This window comes from Raphanus sativus, chromosome 4, assembly GCF_000801105.2.
Source record: "Raphanus sativus cultivar WK10039 chromosome 4, ASM80110v3, whole genome shotgun sequence".
NCBI lineage: Eukaryota > Viridiplantae > Streptophyta > Magnoliopsida > Brassicales > Brassicaceae > Raphanus > Raphanus sativus.
The window spans coordinates 13130147-13148361 of record NC_079514.1 but is presented as its reverse complement, the minus strand read 5'-3'; the positions used below and the strand labels follow the sequence as shown (position 1 = coordinate 13148361).

The 18215-nt window shown below is 36.3% G+C and overlaps 2 protein-coding genes across 2 annotated transcripts; one reads left to right on the top strand and one right to left on the bottom strand.

Annotated features, from left to right (window-relative positions):
* The first annotated feature begins 6109 nt into the window (after positions 1-6109).
* On the top strand, positions 6110-7065 carry LOC108854768 (uncharacterized). Its single transcript, XM_018628418.2, has 2 exons — positions 6110-6654; positions 6775-7065. Exons 1-2 carry the CDS (start codon positions 6241-6243, stop codon positions 6931-6933), a joined length of 573 nt encoding a protein of 190 aa, XP_018483920.2. The 5' UTR covers positions 6110-6240; the 3' UTR covers positions 6934-7065.
* LOC108854766 (golgin candidate 6) lies at positions 7045-12924 on the bottom strand. The gene is made up of 20 exons (XM_018628416.2): positions 12760-12924; positions 12612-12652; positions 12290-12339; positions 12065-12192; positions 11922-11974; positions 11415-11561; positions 11249-11322; positions 11109-11178; positions 10875-10928; positions 10677-10772; positions 10385-10435; positions 10217-10303; positions 10006-10119; positions 9845-9916; positions 9332-9517; positions 9128-9231; positions 8944-8992; positions 8802-8867; positions 7943-8710; positions 7045-7864 (listed from the first exon to the last, which is right to left on the bottom strand). The coding sequence occupies exons 2-20, from the start codon at positions 12633-12635 to the stop codon at positions 7301-7303; spliced, it is 2757 nt and encodes a 918-aa protein (XP_018483918.2). The 5' UTR covers positions 12636-12652; positions 12760-12924; the 3' UTR covers positions 7045-7300.
* Positions 12925-18215: the final 5291 nt, after the last annotated feature.

Here is an 18215-nt window from a genome sequence, read left to right as displayed (position 1 = left end):
GCGAGCTCATACAATGAAACCCTACGTTTCCAACCACCAAAAACCACACGTGGAATGAGTAGTTAGTTAGACTTTGTTTTTATTTGAGCAATAATTTGTATCAATTGTTGCGCTTAGATTTGTCTGCACGTGAAGTAGTTTTTTGATCTTTGCTCTTTCCAGTTTCCAACTGTCCGACTTGCAAGATTTTCCCAGTTTTAATTCTTTTGCATGTTTATATCAGAATAGTCGGACAAATATACTGCTATTCACTGTTTTAATTCCTATAAATTAAAAGAAAATCAGTATCTTAAAATATCTTCAAAAGATTTGATTTCTCTGTACCAATTCAGACAAACGAGGGCAGAAGCCAAAGTCATGACAGCTCACGTTGAGTCGATGATGATGCATACTTCCAAGATAATCACAACATATTAGGTCAAAATGATAACCACAAAAAAGTTTATATCATTTTTTTTTGTCGTTTCGGCTTATAGATCTGATGATAAAGCAGTAACTTCATGCTATAGAAACAATATGTTCTAAAATTCGTATGTTCTCATTTTGTATATTTAATGAGGTGATTGTTAGAGTAGTAAATGACTCACATATAAAATTAGTATAAAACTAAAATATGGTATTTTATTTATTTATAAATAATACATAGATATATTTTTATTTATAAAATTAGTAATATATTATTATATGTTTTGTTATTAAAATAATGAATCATACAAATATAAAATTTTATTTTTGGATATTAACATAATTTTGATATTGTTAAATAAAACAAATTAATTATATATAATTATTTTTAATCTTTATATATTGTATATGTAAATGTTTGATAAAAATTTCATTTGAGAGCATTGAGTAAAAAAAATTTCGTTAACATTAGCATTTTGTAAATGATTTTCTAAATGCTTTTCTAAAACATATTGATTGGATAATAAGAAGCATAATTGTTATGCTAATGTTTTACCAATCAAACCTAAATAAATATCTATATTAAAACTGAAATAACTTTGAAAATTGTTTAGAAATATGGATATCAATATTAAAATGAATATAATGTTGTTTGTAAACATAAATAACAGTATATTACTTAAAAAGTAATGGACTTAAATAATTAAAAAATGATGAAAATCCATAAAATATAAGAAAATGGCACAATTTAAATACCTAAATTTTTTGTCTAAAATAAACATTAAATAAAATTTAAATTTTATATACATATTTCAAATAAAAATAATAATTTAAAATTGATTTAAATCAAAACTGATTCAAAAAATACATATATTAAAAACCTGAATTTTACTAAAATATTATCCAGTAACCATTACAAAAAGTGTTTTCAATATATATATATAAGAAAAATACAATACAAAGCCTAATTTCAAACACTAACTTAAATGATAATTTTTATATTTCAAATTAAATTTTAAAAATATAATATATGTAATTATTTATATGATGATACATAAGTATAATATATTATGAACTATATAATTACTCATATGATGGTACATATAAAATACGATTAATTATACGGTGACACATATATAATATATAATAGTGACATGAAAAATAAATAACAGCATATTTTTGAAAAATCTGTACGGATGCGCAGATCAAAGGCTAATATCAATTAGGACTAAAGTTCAGATTCCTAAATTGCTTAACCACCGGATTAGACTTAATTGTATAAGTCCATGGAAATAGAGCTTTCAGGTTAAGATCATTTCGGCTTTATATAGTTTAGTTTTAAGCTTGTTTGGTCCTGAAAAATCAAAATTTTACAATTTAATTTAAATATTATTATTTTTGTGCCAGAACCACGATAATATTGATATATATTGTTTCAATATTTCGATCTAAGCTCTAGTGAGGCAAAAAAAAAACTTGTGAATGTATTACCATTTTATCATTGTACAAGTCATATTCTAAATTTGACAATATGCATTTTTCTATATGTAGAATATGTTTTTTTTTAAATAGAAACCGTCGAATGTTTGATTGTATTTAACATTAGGTTTGTTATCTTATATAATTATTTTTAATTTACATTTACTTTTTATTGATTTTGAATTTGACTTGCTTATTATATAATTTAAAGACGTATTTTTGTCAAAGTTCAAAATTTGATTTATACTCCGTATTTGAAAATGAAAAGTTAAAACTAGTTTTCTAAGAAAACATAGATAATTTATAAAGATAAGTGTTAAATACTGCATTGCAATAAAATTATTCTGAAAAGTAAAGAAAAATCTTGAAAAATCCAGCTTCAGATATTTTCGGTTCGGATCAAACCTGACTCAAATATTGTTTTAACATTTAGGGATCACACTGAACCAGCCAATTGACATCTCTATCTCTTAAGATATATATATATAGAGAGAGAGAAATTTTTTATATTAATAAATTTAAAATATTCTGTTATGAATTTACGAGGGAAAATAAAATGGCAAATCTTTAAAATAGCACTTTTAAAGTTTTTATCACAAAATAGCACTCAAAAAATAAAATGACCAAAATAGCATCTTTTTGTTTTGAAAATTTTCATTTTTATTTTTTATTTTTAAAAATTTGAATACATTCCTAAAACCCCATCCCTTAACTCTAAACTCTAAGTTTTAGATTAATTAACCTAAGGGTTATAAATGCAAATTTACCCTTCAATAAAACTTTTTTTGGTCATTTTCTTCCTTATGATGTTATTTTGTGATAAAAACTTGGTTTAGTGCTATTTTTGTCTTTTCTCAAAAGAAAACACAAAAGTTAAAAAGAAAAAATTGAGAGAAACTGAATTGCATTCTAAATTTTTTTTCAATTAACGTGGGAATGCATAACGTACATAATCTTAGTTTTCTTTCAAATTATGTAAACAGGCAAGGATATAACACAGGAAGTTAAAAAATTTCAGGGTAAAATCATCCATGGCAGTCACAGCAACTCTCTTACGCGTTACTTACCCGTCCGTCTAAGGGCGGATCTTGGAAAATATTTTATGTGTGGCACAATATGTTTTACATATAATTTATTAAAATAATTTGACAGTTTATATTATGTTATTATATATTTAATATTTTTTTCCTAATTAAATATTCTCTCCATATTTGAAAGAGAAATGTTTTATAATTTTTTGCTAAAGATGTATATGTTTTGAATACATTTTATGTGAGCTAACAATAACAAATTATCACCTTTGAAAAATATATTTTTGAAAAATATTATTATCATATTTTATAATAGTCCAAAAAAAAAATCATTTTTTAGAATGAGTAGAAATAAGAAACTTTAAAATTATTATAGATTGATATTTATACAACAAAACTAAACAAATTAGATAGATATATCATAAAACTAGTTTAACAATTTGCTGAATATTCATAGCAGACCTATTAATAAAGAATATAGCCATTGCACAGTATTGGTTGTTGGATGGGACAATTATGCACCCATTTTTCCGTTTCGTTCCCTGGCCGCACGTGACGAGTAAAATAGATTCATGCATTACGTATTCCATTCTATTTACTTTTTTATATAGTACAGTTTAACTGAAAATATTTAAATACAAAATTTGATCTTCGGACACCGGCACATTTCTCAGGAATGATGTGTTTGGGTCGTTGTAGATGATTTATTCTATATACCGTTACATTATATTATAATACACATCATATCTAATGGTTGCCTCATATACCCTAAACTCAAACTTTTAACCTAAATCCTAAACCATAAACCCAAATCCATATACCCTAAACCCAAATCCTAAATCCTAAACCAAAATTCTAAACCCTAAACATAAACCCTAAATCCTAGACCCAAACCATATACCCTAAAAACTAGACCCAAACCATATACCCTAAACCCAAACCTTAAACCCAAACTCTAAACCCAAAACCTAAACTCTAAACTCATACCATAATTTGTTCTATACTATTTACTAATATCATATAGTATATGTAAAGATAAACAAACGCAAATCCATATACCCTAAACACAAATCCTAAACCCAAACCCTAAATCCTAAACCCAAACTTTAAACCCAAATCCATAAACCCTAAACCCAAATCCATATACCCTAAACCCAAATCCTAAATCCTAAACCCAAATTCTAAACCCTAACCATGAACCCTAAACCCTAAACCCAAACCATATACCTTAAACCCAAACCCTAAACCCAAACTCTAAACCCAAAACATAAACTCTAAACTCATACCATAATTTGTTCTATATTATTTACTAATATCATATAGTATATGTAAAGATAAACAAACACAAATCCATATACCCTAAACCAAAATCCTAAACCCTAAATCCAAACCCTGAATCCTAAACCCAAACCATATACCCTAAACCCAAACTTTAAACCCAAATCCTAAACCTTAAACCCAAATCCATATACCCTAAACCCAAATCCTAAATCCTAAACCCAAATTCTAAACCCTAAACTCAAACCCTAAACCCTAAACCCAAACCATATACCCTAAACCCAAACTCTAAACCCAAAACCTAAACTCTAAACCCATACCATAATTTGTTATATACTATTTACAAATATCATATAGTATAGGCAAAGACAAACTAACAAACACAAATTCATATACCCTAAACCGAAATTCTAATCTCTAAACCCAAACCCAAACCCTAAACCCCAAACCCAAACCATATACCCTAATCCCAAACCCAAACCATATACTCTAAACCCAAACCATATACCCTAAACTCAAACCCTATAGCGTAAACTCTAAATACAAATATTACTGAAAATGAAAATGTATGGGACCCATAAGCATTAGTTATCTAAACTGAAATTCTGTCAATATCTCCTGTTGAGAATCTGAAAGTTCTGCTTTTACAATTTCAATCCACCGTAAATTGAAGTAGTTATTTATACTATATTATAGATAGTAAATAAATAGTATAGACTGAAACGGCAACTAGTTCTAAGGTTGAGAGAGAGAGAGAGAGAGAGAGAGAGAACAACTAGTTGTAAGGTTGAGTTTCATCCGTTAAGTAACTATACTATACTAGATTCCAACATACTATGGAATACTCGATACAACACATTAACGTGTTATACATAACTAACATATTATACTATACTATATAGATTAAATAAATAGTATAGAGAACTTGATACATAGAAACATCACAATGTAAATCGTTTATAGATTAAGAAAGAGTGATAGTGATGCCTCGCCGCGACAAAAAGAAAGGAGGGGGGGAGGATAGGTAGGGGAGCCGCGAAGGAAAGGAGGGGGAAGGGGAAGGAGGAGAAAATATTAAGAAAATGTTTCTATTCTATGTTTATAAAATAGAATAGTAGAACGAAACATCTACTGTTTATCTTCTCCGATGGTTCTGAGTATTCTCCGTTTCGTAATCAACATGTAACAAAAAGTAAGAAAAGTGTAAAGCCAACCAAATATATGAAGAAAAGTAATCAGACGATCAATTGTTTCATCTTATGATTAATCAGTTGTTGTTCAATCTCACGGGAGCTAGCTTGATTTCCTTTGATAGAAAATTGAGATCCTTTGTAAAGTTCATTGCCAAATCAAACGTTTCTGTGATATCTGTGATGAGAAGAAAAAAAAACAAAAAATAAGAAGAAGAAGCGCGTGTGCCAAATGATAATGAATGAGAACAGTTTTGTATATATTGTAGAAAATATATGGTATATTATAGCATATGCCTTATAATAGTTATATGGTTAATTTTTTTTTCAGAAATGGTTATGTCCCCTAATTCCCCTAAAATTTAATTAAGGGAACAAAAATGATAAAGTTATGTAATATGAATGAGAACAAAGAATAACTATGAGACTGTTGTTTAACAAATAAAATAACTAACTATGAGACACGTTAAGTTTGATATTTAACCATGAATGATTCACGTACTCAAATTTGTGCCACAAAGAAAAATTGTGAAGTTGGTATGGGGCACGTGCCCCACCCTCAACGTAAGTAGATCCGCCCCTCCGCCACTGGAAACACCAAAAATGTCATATACAAATTATCAAACTTGCATCATTTCAAATACAGTCAACCACTTGATAGAAATGGGCCAATGTATATTGCAGTCGAACATCAGATCGGGCCTTATATGTTTACCTACCTAAAGGCCCAAACTTGCTTGATGAGTTTGGCAATACGAGACTGAGCTGTCAAAATTTTCTATTTGCAGATCTTCTGAAACAAATCCAATTTGAATTCAAAATCGCTCCCCCCACCGTTCCGGTGTATTTTACGGCGGATGGTCCCAGCAACTCCGTCGAAGATCACTGCGATGGAAGGAGACAAAGATTGGGATCTTTGCAACAAGGAAGGGTTCGTTTTCAAGCGAGTGAAGCGAAGCCGTATCTCCGGAGGCTCCGGAGAAGCATCCAAACCGGTGGAACCGGAGTTGGATCCGGCGGTAAAGGAGAGGAATCGAAGGATGCGGAAGAAGAGAACGCTGGTGAAGCTCAAAAGAAAGTACCAGAGTGAGATGGAGCAGTGGGAGATTTTGTCGAACAGCTTCAGTGCTATGCAGGAGAAGGCCGTTCGATTTGAAACGGCGGAGCGAGAAGAGAGGTTAAACGCGACCGAAACGACGTCGTCTTCGGAACATGGCGGGGAAGATGCTACCAATACGGTGTCGTCTATGCTCGACGAGCTTCTTTCTATGGTATATTAGGGTTTTTTTTTTTGTTTTACCCGTTCGATTAGAAATTAGATCTGTCTTGAAACGGTTATACACATGTTTGTATAATTGATGAAGAATGTTGTTGTTGATTGACTTTTGCAGGCAGAAGGACAAGAAGCGATCATCAACGATGTCTCAGATCTCTGCGAAGTAGCTGAAAAGATATGTAGAATTGAACATGAAGAAGAAGAAGAGTCATTGTTTGATCTTGCCGTTTGGTGCTCACCAAGGAGTCTTATGGCGTCCCTTTGTGCTGATTAAGAACCTCCTGCTCTGTACATTCTTGTCTTGTTTTCGAGTTGTAGCATATATGTCTGTCTTGTCTTTTGTTTTTTGTTTTTCTCAAAATGTGAAACACCACAACAGCTGGAATAACTTAAAAATTCACACCAACTACATTATTCAAATGTATACGAATCTGCATACGTAAACTGAAGTACTGTAGTAGTAATGTAACAGGTTTCAAACAGTCTAACAAGTTGGAGTTTAGATGATAAAATTTTAAAAAGATTAAGCAACAAAGACTGTACATAGTCTCACGTAGAGAACAGATACGCAGACACAACCTGGAGACTTTTGCTCTTATGAATACCTGATGAGAGGAGTTGATCGCACTACAACAACTTGTTTAATGGTCATCCTCTTCTTCTTCAGATTCCCCTTGAGCTTCTGACTCGTCCCCAATATCCTCCAAGAGCTTATCAACATCAACTCCTAGCTCCATCAGTTTCGCCGTTAGCTTCTCCACTTTGCTCTCCTCTTGCCCCAAACACACTAACAAGTCGTTCAACTCGTCTTCGCTCTCTTTCTGAGCTTCTTTTCTCACTTCTTCCTTGATCGCTTCTATATCAGGAAACTCCATGGGACCCTCTCCTCCTTTCAATGATCTCACCTCCTTCTCGAGATGGTAGTTCGCTTGTTCCAGACTGTTGTATGCGTCCGACAGCCCTTTTAGGTCTGATTCTAGTTTCGCAGCCATGTTCTTGTAGTCTGATGCCTCGGACTCCAACTTGGCTTTCTCCGCTTTAACTGTCTCTAACCGCTGAGACGCTTCTTGGAGTTCTCTCCTGATGCTTTCCATCTGAACCTTCTCCATTACTGTACTTGATCTTTGCACTGATCCTTGAGATTCCTCATTCTTGCCAGAGCTGGCTAGGTCTTCTGCCAAAGCAGCGTTCCGAGCAAGAAGGTTCTAGAAAAGACACAAGAGGTCACAATCACAATAATCTCTTTTTAGGCTACAACTAAATTGCATAAGACGAGTATGTACCTGAATTTCCGAGCACTGTTTCTCTATAAAGGCTTTCAAGCGGTTGATGTAGGCTTTCTCATTTTCCCCGCTCCTCTGCTCCAAATTCGCCGGTACTACAGCCACCTCGCTTTTCGGCCGACTATACACGTCCACAATCCTCTCTCTGATTTTACCTTCAAGGCTCTTCACTAAGCCTGTGAAGCTAGGATCAAACAACGATATGAGCATTGGGTGATCCTCATTCCCCTTATCCATCGCGTTCGCCACGTCCACATCCTCAATCTCAGCTTCACTAGGCGTGGCTGTTCTCGTCAACGGTTTATCACCCTGTCGAGGCGCCTCGGAGGGAGAGAAGATGAAGCTGCTCTGCATCTCTTCAAACTTCGAGAAGTATGTTGTGAGCCCCATCTTCTGGCTCACAGCATCAACTACAGCGAAAGCATCTTTACCGTTCTCATTTGATTTGTTGTAGATGACGCATTCTCCCAGTAGAATAGACGCCAAGCCCCTTATGCAAACTGTTGCAGCTGGGTTTGCTACCAGCTCGAGCAGACACGTTAGGTGGTGGCGTGAATCTAGAAAGCACTGAACCGCAGCTGGGCAATCAACAGTCCATGTGACGAGCAGTTTCAAAATGATCTGTTGAATATATGACTTCCCCATTGTGCTTGATTTATCTTTGCTTTTCATGGAAGAAGCAACCGCCAGGTATCTGACAATCCTTTGAAAGAGAGTCTCTGGAGTTCCCATGGAAGGCACATGCGATTCAAGTACTATTTTCAAAGCCTGTTGGGTTTGCAAAACAGTCAGCGAATGGAGGGACAAAAAGTTCTGAGTCCAGAACCTAAATTATAAAACTATGGTGGCATGTCAGTACCTTTTCCTTGCACTGGAAGTTGTCCTTCAAAACATGAGAAAGAATGCTCGCAGCTCTGCAACATGTCTGTTTCAAATAAATAGATTAAGTTCCCGAAGAAAGGTACAAATTAACATTCAACAGAGAGACACAAAAAGTTTACCTCAAGATCACCATCCGTTTCGCCAGAACAAATGCCTCGTAATAACATACTGACACGAATATAAACTTCCAATAAGGTTTGATACAAGAGAATTAACTCAAAATTGCAATAAGAGTTAAAAAGTGATTTTTTTTTTCAAAACAGAACTGTGAAAACTGCATGAGAAAGGAAAAGAAGTTGAAACCTTCCAAATGACATGTTAACATCATCTTCTAGAGGATCTCGGGTAATGAGATGTGGTTGGGGTATTAACGTTGACGCTAGCATTGTTTGACCCTCCCGATTTTTCTGGAAACGTTAAGAGAATGTGATTATGAAATAACCGATAATAATCTGAAAGCTCACATTAGACTATGAAATAATAATATATAACACAAAAGTTCCCCACCTCACAGAATGTCTTGAAAACATAATCAGCTGCAACAAACTCTTGAATACTAGATGTCTGTAAAATGATCCGGAGGATAGAATTGAGAGCAGGTTCTACTTGCCGATCTTCACCAAGAACTTTGCTAGCAAGGATATCACGGTTCTTGGGATGTCCATCAACCAGATCTCCAATGCATTTAAATGTCTAGCAGAAAAGTAACACAAAGTAAAAGATCCATTAGAAACTTAAGATTACTGTAACAACAAAAGAAAACAGCTATGAGAAAACTTGGGACTTCAGCCAACAGCTCAGCAGTTGCTTTGATAATACATTAACAGTCTTTAGAGAAAAAAAATCTAATAACAATATCAGTTCCATGGTCATCCTAGAAACAAGGTTCAACAGTAAAATCTAATAACAATATCGTCAGTTGCACAAATAAAAATAAATAAATCATATAGAGAATGGAATTTGAACAAAAGAAGGAAGAGACGAAAGGACAAGGAATTTGACTAGAGAAGATCTCCTTACCATGCAGCGCACAGCAACAGGCGCCCATTGGCTTTCAACACCCAACATCAGTAGGTGATCTAGCAGCTTTTTCTGTTGATGTAACCAAATACGATATAATAAGAAACATATTTGATCCGGTCATGAATGAAGAACCACAAGATTTGTATATCTTGACAAACCTGAACTAAAACTGTTCTATTTGCCAGCTTGTTTGAATCTTTTCCAGGATCAGTATCTGCACCTCCCATTATCAGCATATTGATTGTCTCCAGTGCACTAAGTAGATTAACAGTCTACTGGGATTTTATTCATTCAAAAGGACAAAGATTAACAAAGTCGCAAGAGCTGGTAGAATCAATCCAAAATGGGAGAATCACTCGATAATCTAACCTTTTGCTGGGTGAATTTATATGTAATCCCTCGCAGTTTTAGAACTGAAATGATCGGATCAAAACCCATGGTCTCCCTTAGTAGTATCTGTACAGTTTCAAGTATCAACCTAAGGTCAGATCTAGTAAAAAATATTAGAAAATCAAGAACAGAAAGAGTGTCCGAAACCTGGTTTGATGAACTGCTGCGAAGAAGATTGTTCAACAACTCCAGACAGTCCTGTAAAGAAAGAACATTATTGGTGCAAATGCTTGAGGAATGGATTTGAAATTACGAATAAGCAGACAATCCAAATGCATTAGAAATGCTAGCAAAAAAAAAAAGTCAGGAAGAAAACATATGGAAGTGCAAGTGCCAATAATGTTTAGTCCTAACTCAAAAAGGTTCATTTTTTACATTTTCAAATGCCAAATTCTTAACAGGATCTATAATATATATTACAAAAAGAGTTACTGGTCACCTGCACAACCACATCGCCGTCTGACCCCCCTTCCTCCTTGATGATGCTAAAGATCTTTTCAAACGCACCCTCAAAGACAACAATTTTTTGAATCTCCTACAAGTAGTCAACCATTAAATGAGATCTATCAGATTAAATGGCTACCTCAACTCAAGGCACCAGAAAGAAACAGTTACAAATATAAGCAGGTGATCTCACCTCTGCCTCACGCGTCAAGTGCGTAAGAAGCAACAAAGCCTCGTTCCGGATTACCTGTAAGGCAAACACCAAAAAATTTAAGTTTACGAAATATGATATTCATCATCCCAACTTCACCATCCCAAAACCTCCTACTCGAGATTAGCTGAAGGATAAATATACATAAACCAACAGCAAAACATTAAATATTTTTTTTTTTTCATTAAATATTTACAAGATATAGTTAACTGTTACCTCCCTATCCATTAGCATATCCATGAGTCGAGTTATGCCGCGAGGAGTGGTGAGAATAGCTTCCTGCAACCTGAAGAGACGGTCAGCGAAAGTCTCTACAGCATAAAGATAGAGAGATGACACACAGAAAGAATATTTACCTGTTTTGAGAATTCATAAGAAGAGCAGTCAAAATCTGAAGAGTGTAATATCGAACATAAAAATCTTCTTCCTCCTGCCATACCACAGGTACAACAAATCATATGATAAGTTGATATTTTCCAAAACGTGAAATTTATTTTTCGAAAATATAGAGTAAATTTTAACCAGCAAACTCAAAAGAAGAGTGATATTTTCAGCTTCACGGGAGAGCAAATCGGAATTCATAAGAGCTGCATGGGCCTCAGTCTTCTGTGCCCTTCCATGATCGATTGGCGTTAGAGCGCCAAGCAGAGTTTCTAAGGCACCTCGAACCTGGACAGACAACAAAACAGTACGTTAAAAGCATGGCATAGCACAGTCAGATCAACAAGAAGCTCAATAACGAACTCTGGATAGTCCCACGGAAAAGTAAAAGACATATACAAATGAAAATCTCATAGTAAAGACGCATGCTAACATAATGAATTCATTAAAACGTTTTCCTCTGGACTGATGGACCTACGCCTAAAACTACTTTTGAAAAAAGTAAAACATGATTTTCCAAACTTTGTTCTAATTGCCACATTTTCAATAAAGATGGAAAGGGAGTCCGCAAATTACGTAAGGATAAATAGAAATCTGCACAACCTATGCGAGAAACAAAAGAAAAAGAGGAAAAGAAAGATAATTCACCATTTCAACATCATCCCGTTGGTCCTTTAGGATGCCCACTATCACAGGAAATCCTGAAATTACATCATGTAAATTGCAATTTTTTTTTATTTCATCTCACAATCAGTCAGACGCATAACAGCAAAAAAACAAAAAAAACTTACCGGAAGCCCCGAAAGCTAACTGAGCAGCATTACTTTCAGCAACAACAGACTGAAGTTCTACAATAGCATTTCTCCTATCGTCAGGCAAGGTACCATTACTTATACGATCCAGCAGGCGTTGAATGTAACTACACCACATAAAAATCCAATCCTCAATTCAAATCAATTTGACAATACAGACAGGTCATGATAGAGATGATTCCCGCATTAGGAAAAAAAACGTACCTGTCTTCATTTGAAGATGGATTGTCTCCAAAAACAAGCCCAACAACCCCCTGTACAATAGCTCAGAGCAAGTTAAAATAAACACTAAAAGAAACATAAAATTGCTGCTGGTAACATAGCATAGAAACAGGTCAAGAACTATAAGATAGTATAAAGCTCTCTTGCGACCTTTATGATTAGTAAACACTAACTAACACCAAGCCAATGTGCAAACATGCATTCAACATGGATTTGATTCTCCCCGAGATTTTAAACAGCTGAATCAAGCTCCAAACGATACAGCACAATCAAAACTAGAAAGATAAAAAAAAAAAAAAAACACCTTATAACGCGACGCCAAATCCATTATCTCGATTTAATCACCTGAATACAACAACAAAAGTTAGAAGCGGCAACAACGTTACAGTTGATGGAGAAAGCAGACTACAAAACCCTAGAAACTGACAATGGGCGAGTCTCGGACAGCTTACAGACTATGGTCGTACGGAGAGGATCAGACAAAGGAAGACGAATCCTCCCAATCAGTAAAACACCCACAGATGCAGATCCTTCCCTCTCTCTCTCTCTCTCTCTCTCTCTCTCTCCACCTGACCGATCTGTTCACGCAAAGTCAGAAAACTTATAAACCGTCCGATCGTCGCGATTTAATTTTATTTTCTATATATATAAATGGGGAAGAGGAAGGTTGATGATGTACTGTACTCCCGCGCGCACTAGATTGCAGCTCCTAACTCCTAAGTCCTACCGAATATTAGAGGACCGCATTTATGGGCCCATTAAAGTCCAATGGGCTTATGTTCTTAATGTCAACTACCTACGCAATATTATCAGTTAGCAAGCAGCCTAGCACGTAAGATGGGGTAGAATTTATTTGGTAGATGATAACGGAGTAATAAATTTGATTGAAACTAAGTGAAGAGTGATATGATTTACTACTAGTGGATAGTGTAAAATTTCTGATTGTTTCCATTTATGTTTTTGGCAGATTTAACGCATGATTTTATTGAATGTACTTTTTTAAAAAAAAATAGCATATTAATTAGAAAAATAGACGTCTACATCGGAAAATAACATGATGGATAAAATTGTTCAAACGTTTTTGATTTTGAGTCTTCGACTCATTGTTATTATATTGTACTGAGTTTGTCTCCAAACAATTCCCACCCCACGTGGGAATGCAATGCTCGTTACAACTTGATAACCACCCGTGGATGAGGGGGGAGGGGGAGGGGGGGTTAAATCAAATCCTCACTCCCCACGAGTACTCATCTTCGTTGGTGGATTCCTTGGATAGACAGATGTTCATATTTCAAGACTGCTTGCTACAGGCAGGGGTGTTTGATCTCCGGTTTACTGGGTCTTCTCTGACCTGGACAAACAACCAACCAGCCAATCTTATCACAAAGAAACTTGACAGATTCCTTATCAACTCCTCAGTTATCTCAGCTTTCCCTCATGCCCACGCTACTTTCCTACCACAGCTTTTCTCTGATCACTGCCCCTACCTTATAGACCTAGCCTTTACCTTCCCACAAACTGGTTCCCAGCCTTTTAAATTCCCCAATTACTTAACTAAGAACCCTGGCTTCTCTTCGGTGGTAAATGAGGCTTGGATTCGCGCCGGAGACTTGTGCATGACTCTTACTCAGTTATGTTGGAAGTTGAAAGTCATTAAGAGAGATCTAAAACTTTTAAATCGTGAGAATTATTCAAACATCCAAGAGAGAGTGAGTGAGACTTACAGCTTGTTACAACGTGTGCAGGTTACAGCTCTTCGGTCCCCTACTCCGCAGCTGTTCCAACAAGAGAGAGATCTTCATCAAAAGTGGCTTTTCCTGCGAGAGATAGAAGAAGCTTATTTCAGGCAGAAATCACAGATTAACTGGCTGCGTGAAGGGGATTTCAATACCACCTACTTTCACAGAATGTGTCAGGTGAGAGCCAGTTACAATGCCATAAGGTCCTTCCTATCCGGCTCCAACATCTTGATAACTGACCCCGTGGAGATGAATCTGCTAGCGGTGGAACACTTTAAATTTGTACTTGGGCCTCAATGGTACTCCCCGCCTAGCATATTCTCACCTGCAGACTGGTTTGCAGATCTCTTAAACTCCCGCTGTGACCCTCTTCATGCCCAAGCGATGCTTCTGATCCCTTCCTCAGAAGAGATTAAGAAGCTGTTCTTCAAATTAAATCCGAACAAAGCGCCTGGACCAGATGGGTTGACTTCAGGATTCTTCAAAAGCGCCTGGGAGACTGTCGGAGCAGAAGCTGATGTCAGTGTCCAGCAATTCTTCACATCTGCTTTCATGCCCGTAGCAGCCAATTCGACTATCCTCACTCTTGTGCCTAAGTTCTCAGGAGCCACAAAGATTACAGATTTTCGCCCCATAGCCTGCCTTAACACGGTTTATAAAGTTATATCTCGGTTGCTTGTTGCGAGACTGAAACTGATCCTCCAAAATCTTATCTTGCCATGCCAAACAGCATTTGTTAAGGATAGGCTTTTGGCAGAGAACACTATTTTGGCGAGCGAACTAATACATGGTTACCACAAGAACAAAGGGTCCAAGAAGATTACCATAAAGGTGGACATAGCCAAAGCTTTTGATACGCTATCTTGGGAGTTCCTTTTTTCTTGCCTTGAAGGACTTGGGCTGCCGCAGCACTTCCTCTCCATGCTCAAAGCTTGCGTATGCAAAACAAGCTACATGGTTGGATACAATGGTACTGTAACAGGTTACTTTAAAGGTAAAAGGAGTCTTAGGCAAGGAGACCCCTTATCCCCTTACTTGTTTGTGATTGCCATGAATTGTCTTTCATTCATGCTCAATGAGGCGGCAGCACAGGGAAGGTTAAAGTACCATAAGAACTGCGAAAAAATGAAGCTTACCCATCTATCTTTCGCTGACGACCTGTTGATTTTTATTGATGGATCCTTGGAGTTTGTTCAGATGGTCTTGCAGGTACTTCATGAGTTTGAGCAGCGGTCGGGCCTAGCTGTGAGTTACCAAAAGACGAGTTTTTATGCCTCTGGTCTAAGCCCACAAGATATTGACACTATCCAAGTTTCTACGGGAATGAGCTGTGGGACCTTACCAGTGCGCTACCTAGGAGTTCCACTAAACTCAAAAAAGCTGAACCTCACCAACTGCGAACCGCTGCTTCATCAGATAAAAAAGAGGCTCTCTTCTTGGTCAGTTAAGTCGCTCTCTTTCTCAGGAAGGCTTCTCTTGATCAAAACTGTAATCTCGGGAATTACCACATTCTGGTGCTCCACCTTTATCCTGCCAGAAACATGTATCAAGAGAATTAACTCCCTATGTAGTGTGTTTCTATGGAAAAGGGATATTGAGAGCCATAATTCGGCCAGGGTAGCATGGAGCACGGTCACACTTACCAAAAATCAAGGTGGACTAGGGATTAAAGACCTCAACACTTGGAATACTGCCTACTGCCTCAAACTTATCTGGATGCTGTTTTTCAGAGAGGGATCAGTTTGGGTTGCATGGTTCAAGGAAATGGTTTTAAAAGGTTCTATTCACAACTACTGGACTACAAAACCGAGTACCTCTTTCTCATGGCTTGCAAACAGGCTGTTAAAACTCAAAACAGTGGCGTACTCGATGATCAAGCTGAAACTCCAAGATGGTAGAATGGCAAGGTTCTGGACTGACAATTGGACTTCTTTTGGCAATCTTACAACCTTTCTTCAGCACTCCTCATCTCGACTAGGCATCCCTGCAAGAGCTATGGTTGCATCTCTATGCTGTGATGGTCTCTGGCGTCTTCCTCCTGCGAGAACAGAACAACAACTTCAGCTTCTCACATACTTAACTACTATCACACTATCGCAGGACCCCGACTACTATGTTTGGGAGCTGGCAGGAACGACAAGCAACAAGTACGCTACGGGAGAAGTATACTCTTACCTATGTGGTGAAATTGCTGAAGTTAGTTGGGCGAGTTCAGTCTGGTCCTCTTACGAGATTCCAAGACACTCTTTTCTTGCCTGGCTAGTTGTCCAAAACCGTAGCCCTACTCGTGATCGTCTCATTGCCTGGGGGATACAAGTCTCTCCTCTCTGTCTCCTATGCAACTCACACGCGGAATCGAGAAATCACCTCTTTCATGAATGTTGCTTCAGCTTCGATCTCTGGAACCTTGTAGCAGTTAGGTGCGGCCTAACTCCCCTTCGTGACTAGGAAGGCACACTGACGCAGATGATAAACTTGCCTAGAGCTAAATCGCGCAGATCGTCCACTCTTCTGGTGCTTCTCGCCTGGAAATCAACCATCTACTGGACTTGGAACGAACGGAACTCGCGATTACACAACAACTCCTTCCGATCGGTGGACTCTCTTTTTGTGGTGCTGGATCGTCAGCTGCGAAACAGAGTACAGAGCTTCAGACAGACAAATCCGGCCCTTTCCTCGGCGATGATGCAGCGCTGGGTTCAATCGCCATAACCTGGTTCTCTCTGCAAATCGTTGCATGTTGACGATTCTCTCTCGATCAAGAAAACTCCTGTCTCTTTGCTTCTCCTATCTGGGCTTCAATACCATCTTTGGGCTCTTTAACTTTTTTTGGGTTTCACTAAGGTTCTTAAACTATGAGTATTTATCTAAGATTGGGCTGAACCCTGTAACTCTAAGCCATGGCTTGTAAACATTTGATTTGCTTTAGTTTTATTAATGAATGAAAGCCTCAGTTACAAAAAAAAAAAAAATCCCATTCCAGGTAGATATTCAGACCTAAGCGCCACTTTATAGAGTTGACATATTAAAATGTGATAATATACGTCACTCAACTAGCTAGCATGGTCAATAAAATTCGATGGTCAGGAAACAAGATTTGAATTGAACCAATCAATATAAGATTGAGTAAAATTATGCACTCTCTTACTTGAATAAAGAAAACAAAGTAGCATACATGATAATGATCGATAGATTAACACGTCGTTGCTAATAGAGACTTGGTAGAGAAACAGAAACCTAAATTGAAACTTGTGGTCACCTTTGGCACGTAAACTCTCTCTCTATGCAGGGTCTGTCCTAAGTTTGACCCGGCCCTGTCTCTATGGTTACGTATTGGTATATGTATGCGACAAATTTATTCGTTATCAGTCGATAGGACGGATGTATATGGTGATCGGACCTCGAAAATGTTCACGTAATTTAAAATTTGTATATCTATATGATTCATCAGTTTTGTATTATAATATTTGCATCGCTCATATTAAAATCCCCTGACAGTAGACGTACTTGAACTTTATATGCAATACTAGATTTTGACCCGCCCTTCTAAAAGCATCTCCAACAAGCCCCTTCATTTTTTGTAGGGTCCACCTTCAAAATAAAGGGTTGAATGGGTGATTCTCGAATGATGACCTTCAATTTTTTTTCCTTGAAAGATTATATTTTACACTTTAGTCCTCAATTTCAGTAATAGTTCATTATAGTCATTAAAATTTTAAAAATTAACAGTAAACACATATTATTATTTATTATTGACATAATTAGTAAAAATATTTAATTATAACATCAAATTACTTATAATAAAAGATAAAAACATAAAAACATAAAATTAACATATAATAAAAAACATAAACAATTCAAATTACAATATATATATATATATTAAAAATACAAAACTAATCAATACGATTATTTCCGTAATGCTCCCAAATATGCTCAATCAAAAAGGTTTTAATTCCCAAAATATTTACAGATGGAAAAGGCAAAAAAATTATTGATGCAAGACCCAAAACTAAAAATAGATTTTAAATTTGATCATGAGTGGCTTTTAATGAAAGATATTCCAAAGTTTTCAGATAATATCAATGTCGGTATTCCGGATATTGAGAGTGATACTGTCGGCTCCCCAGCATCACAATCTCCTGGAATTTCTTCAAATTCGTCACAAC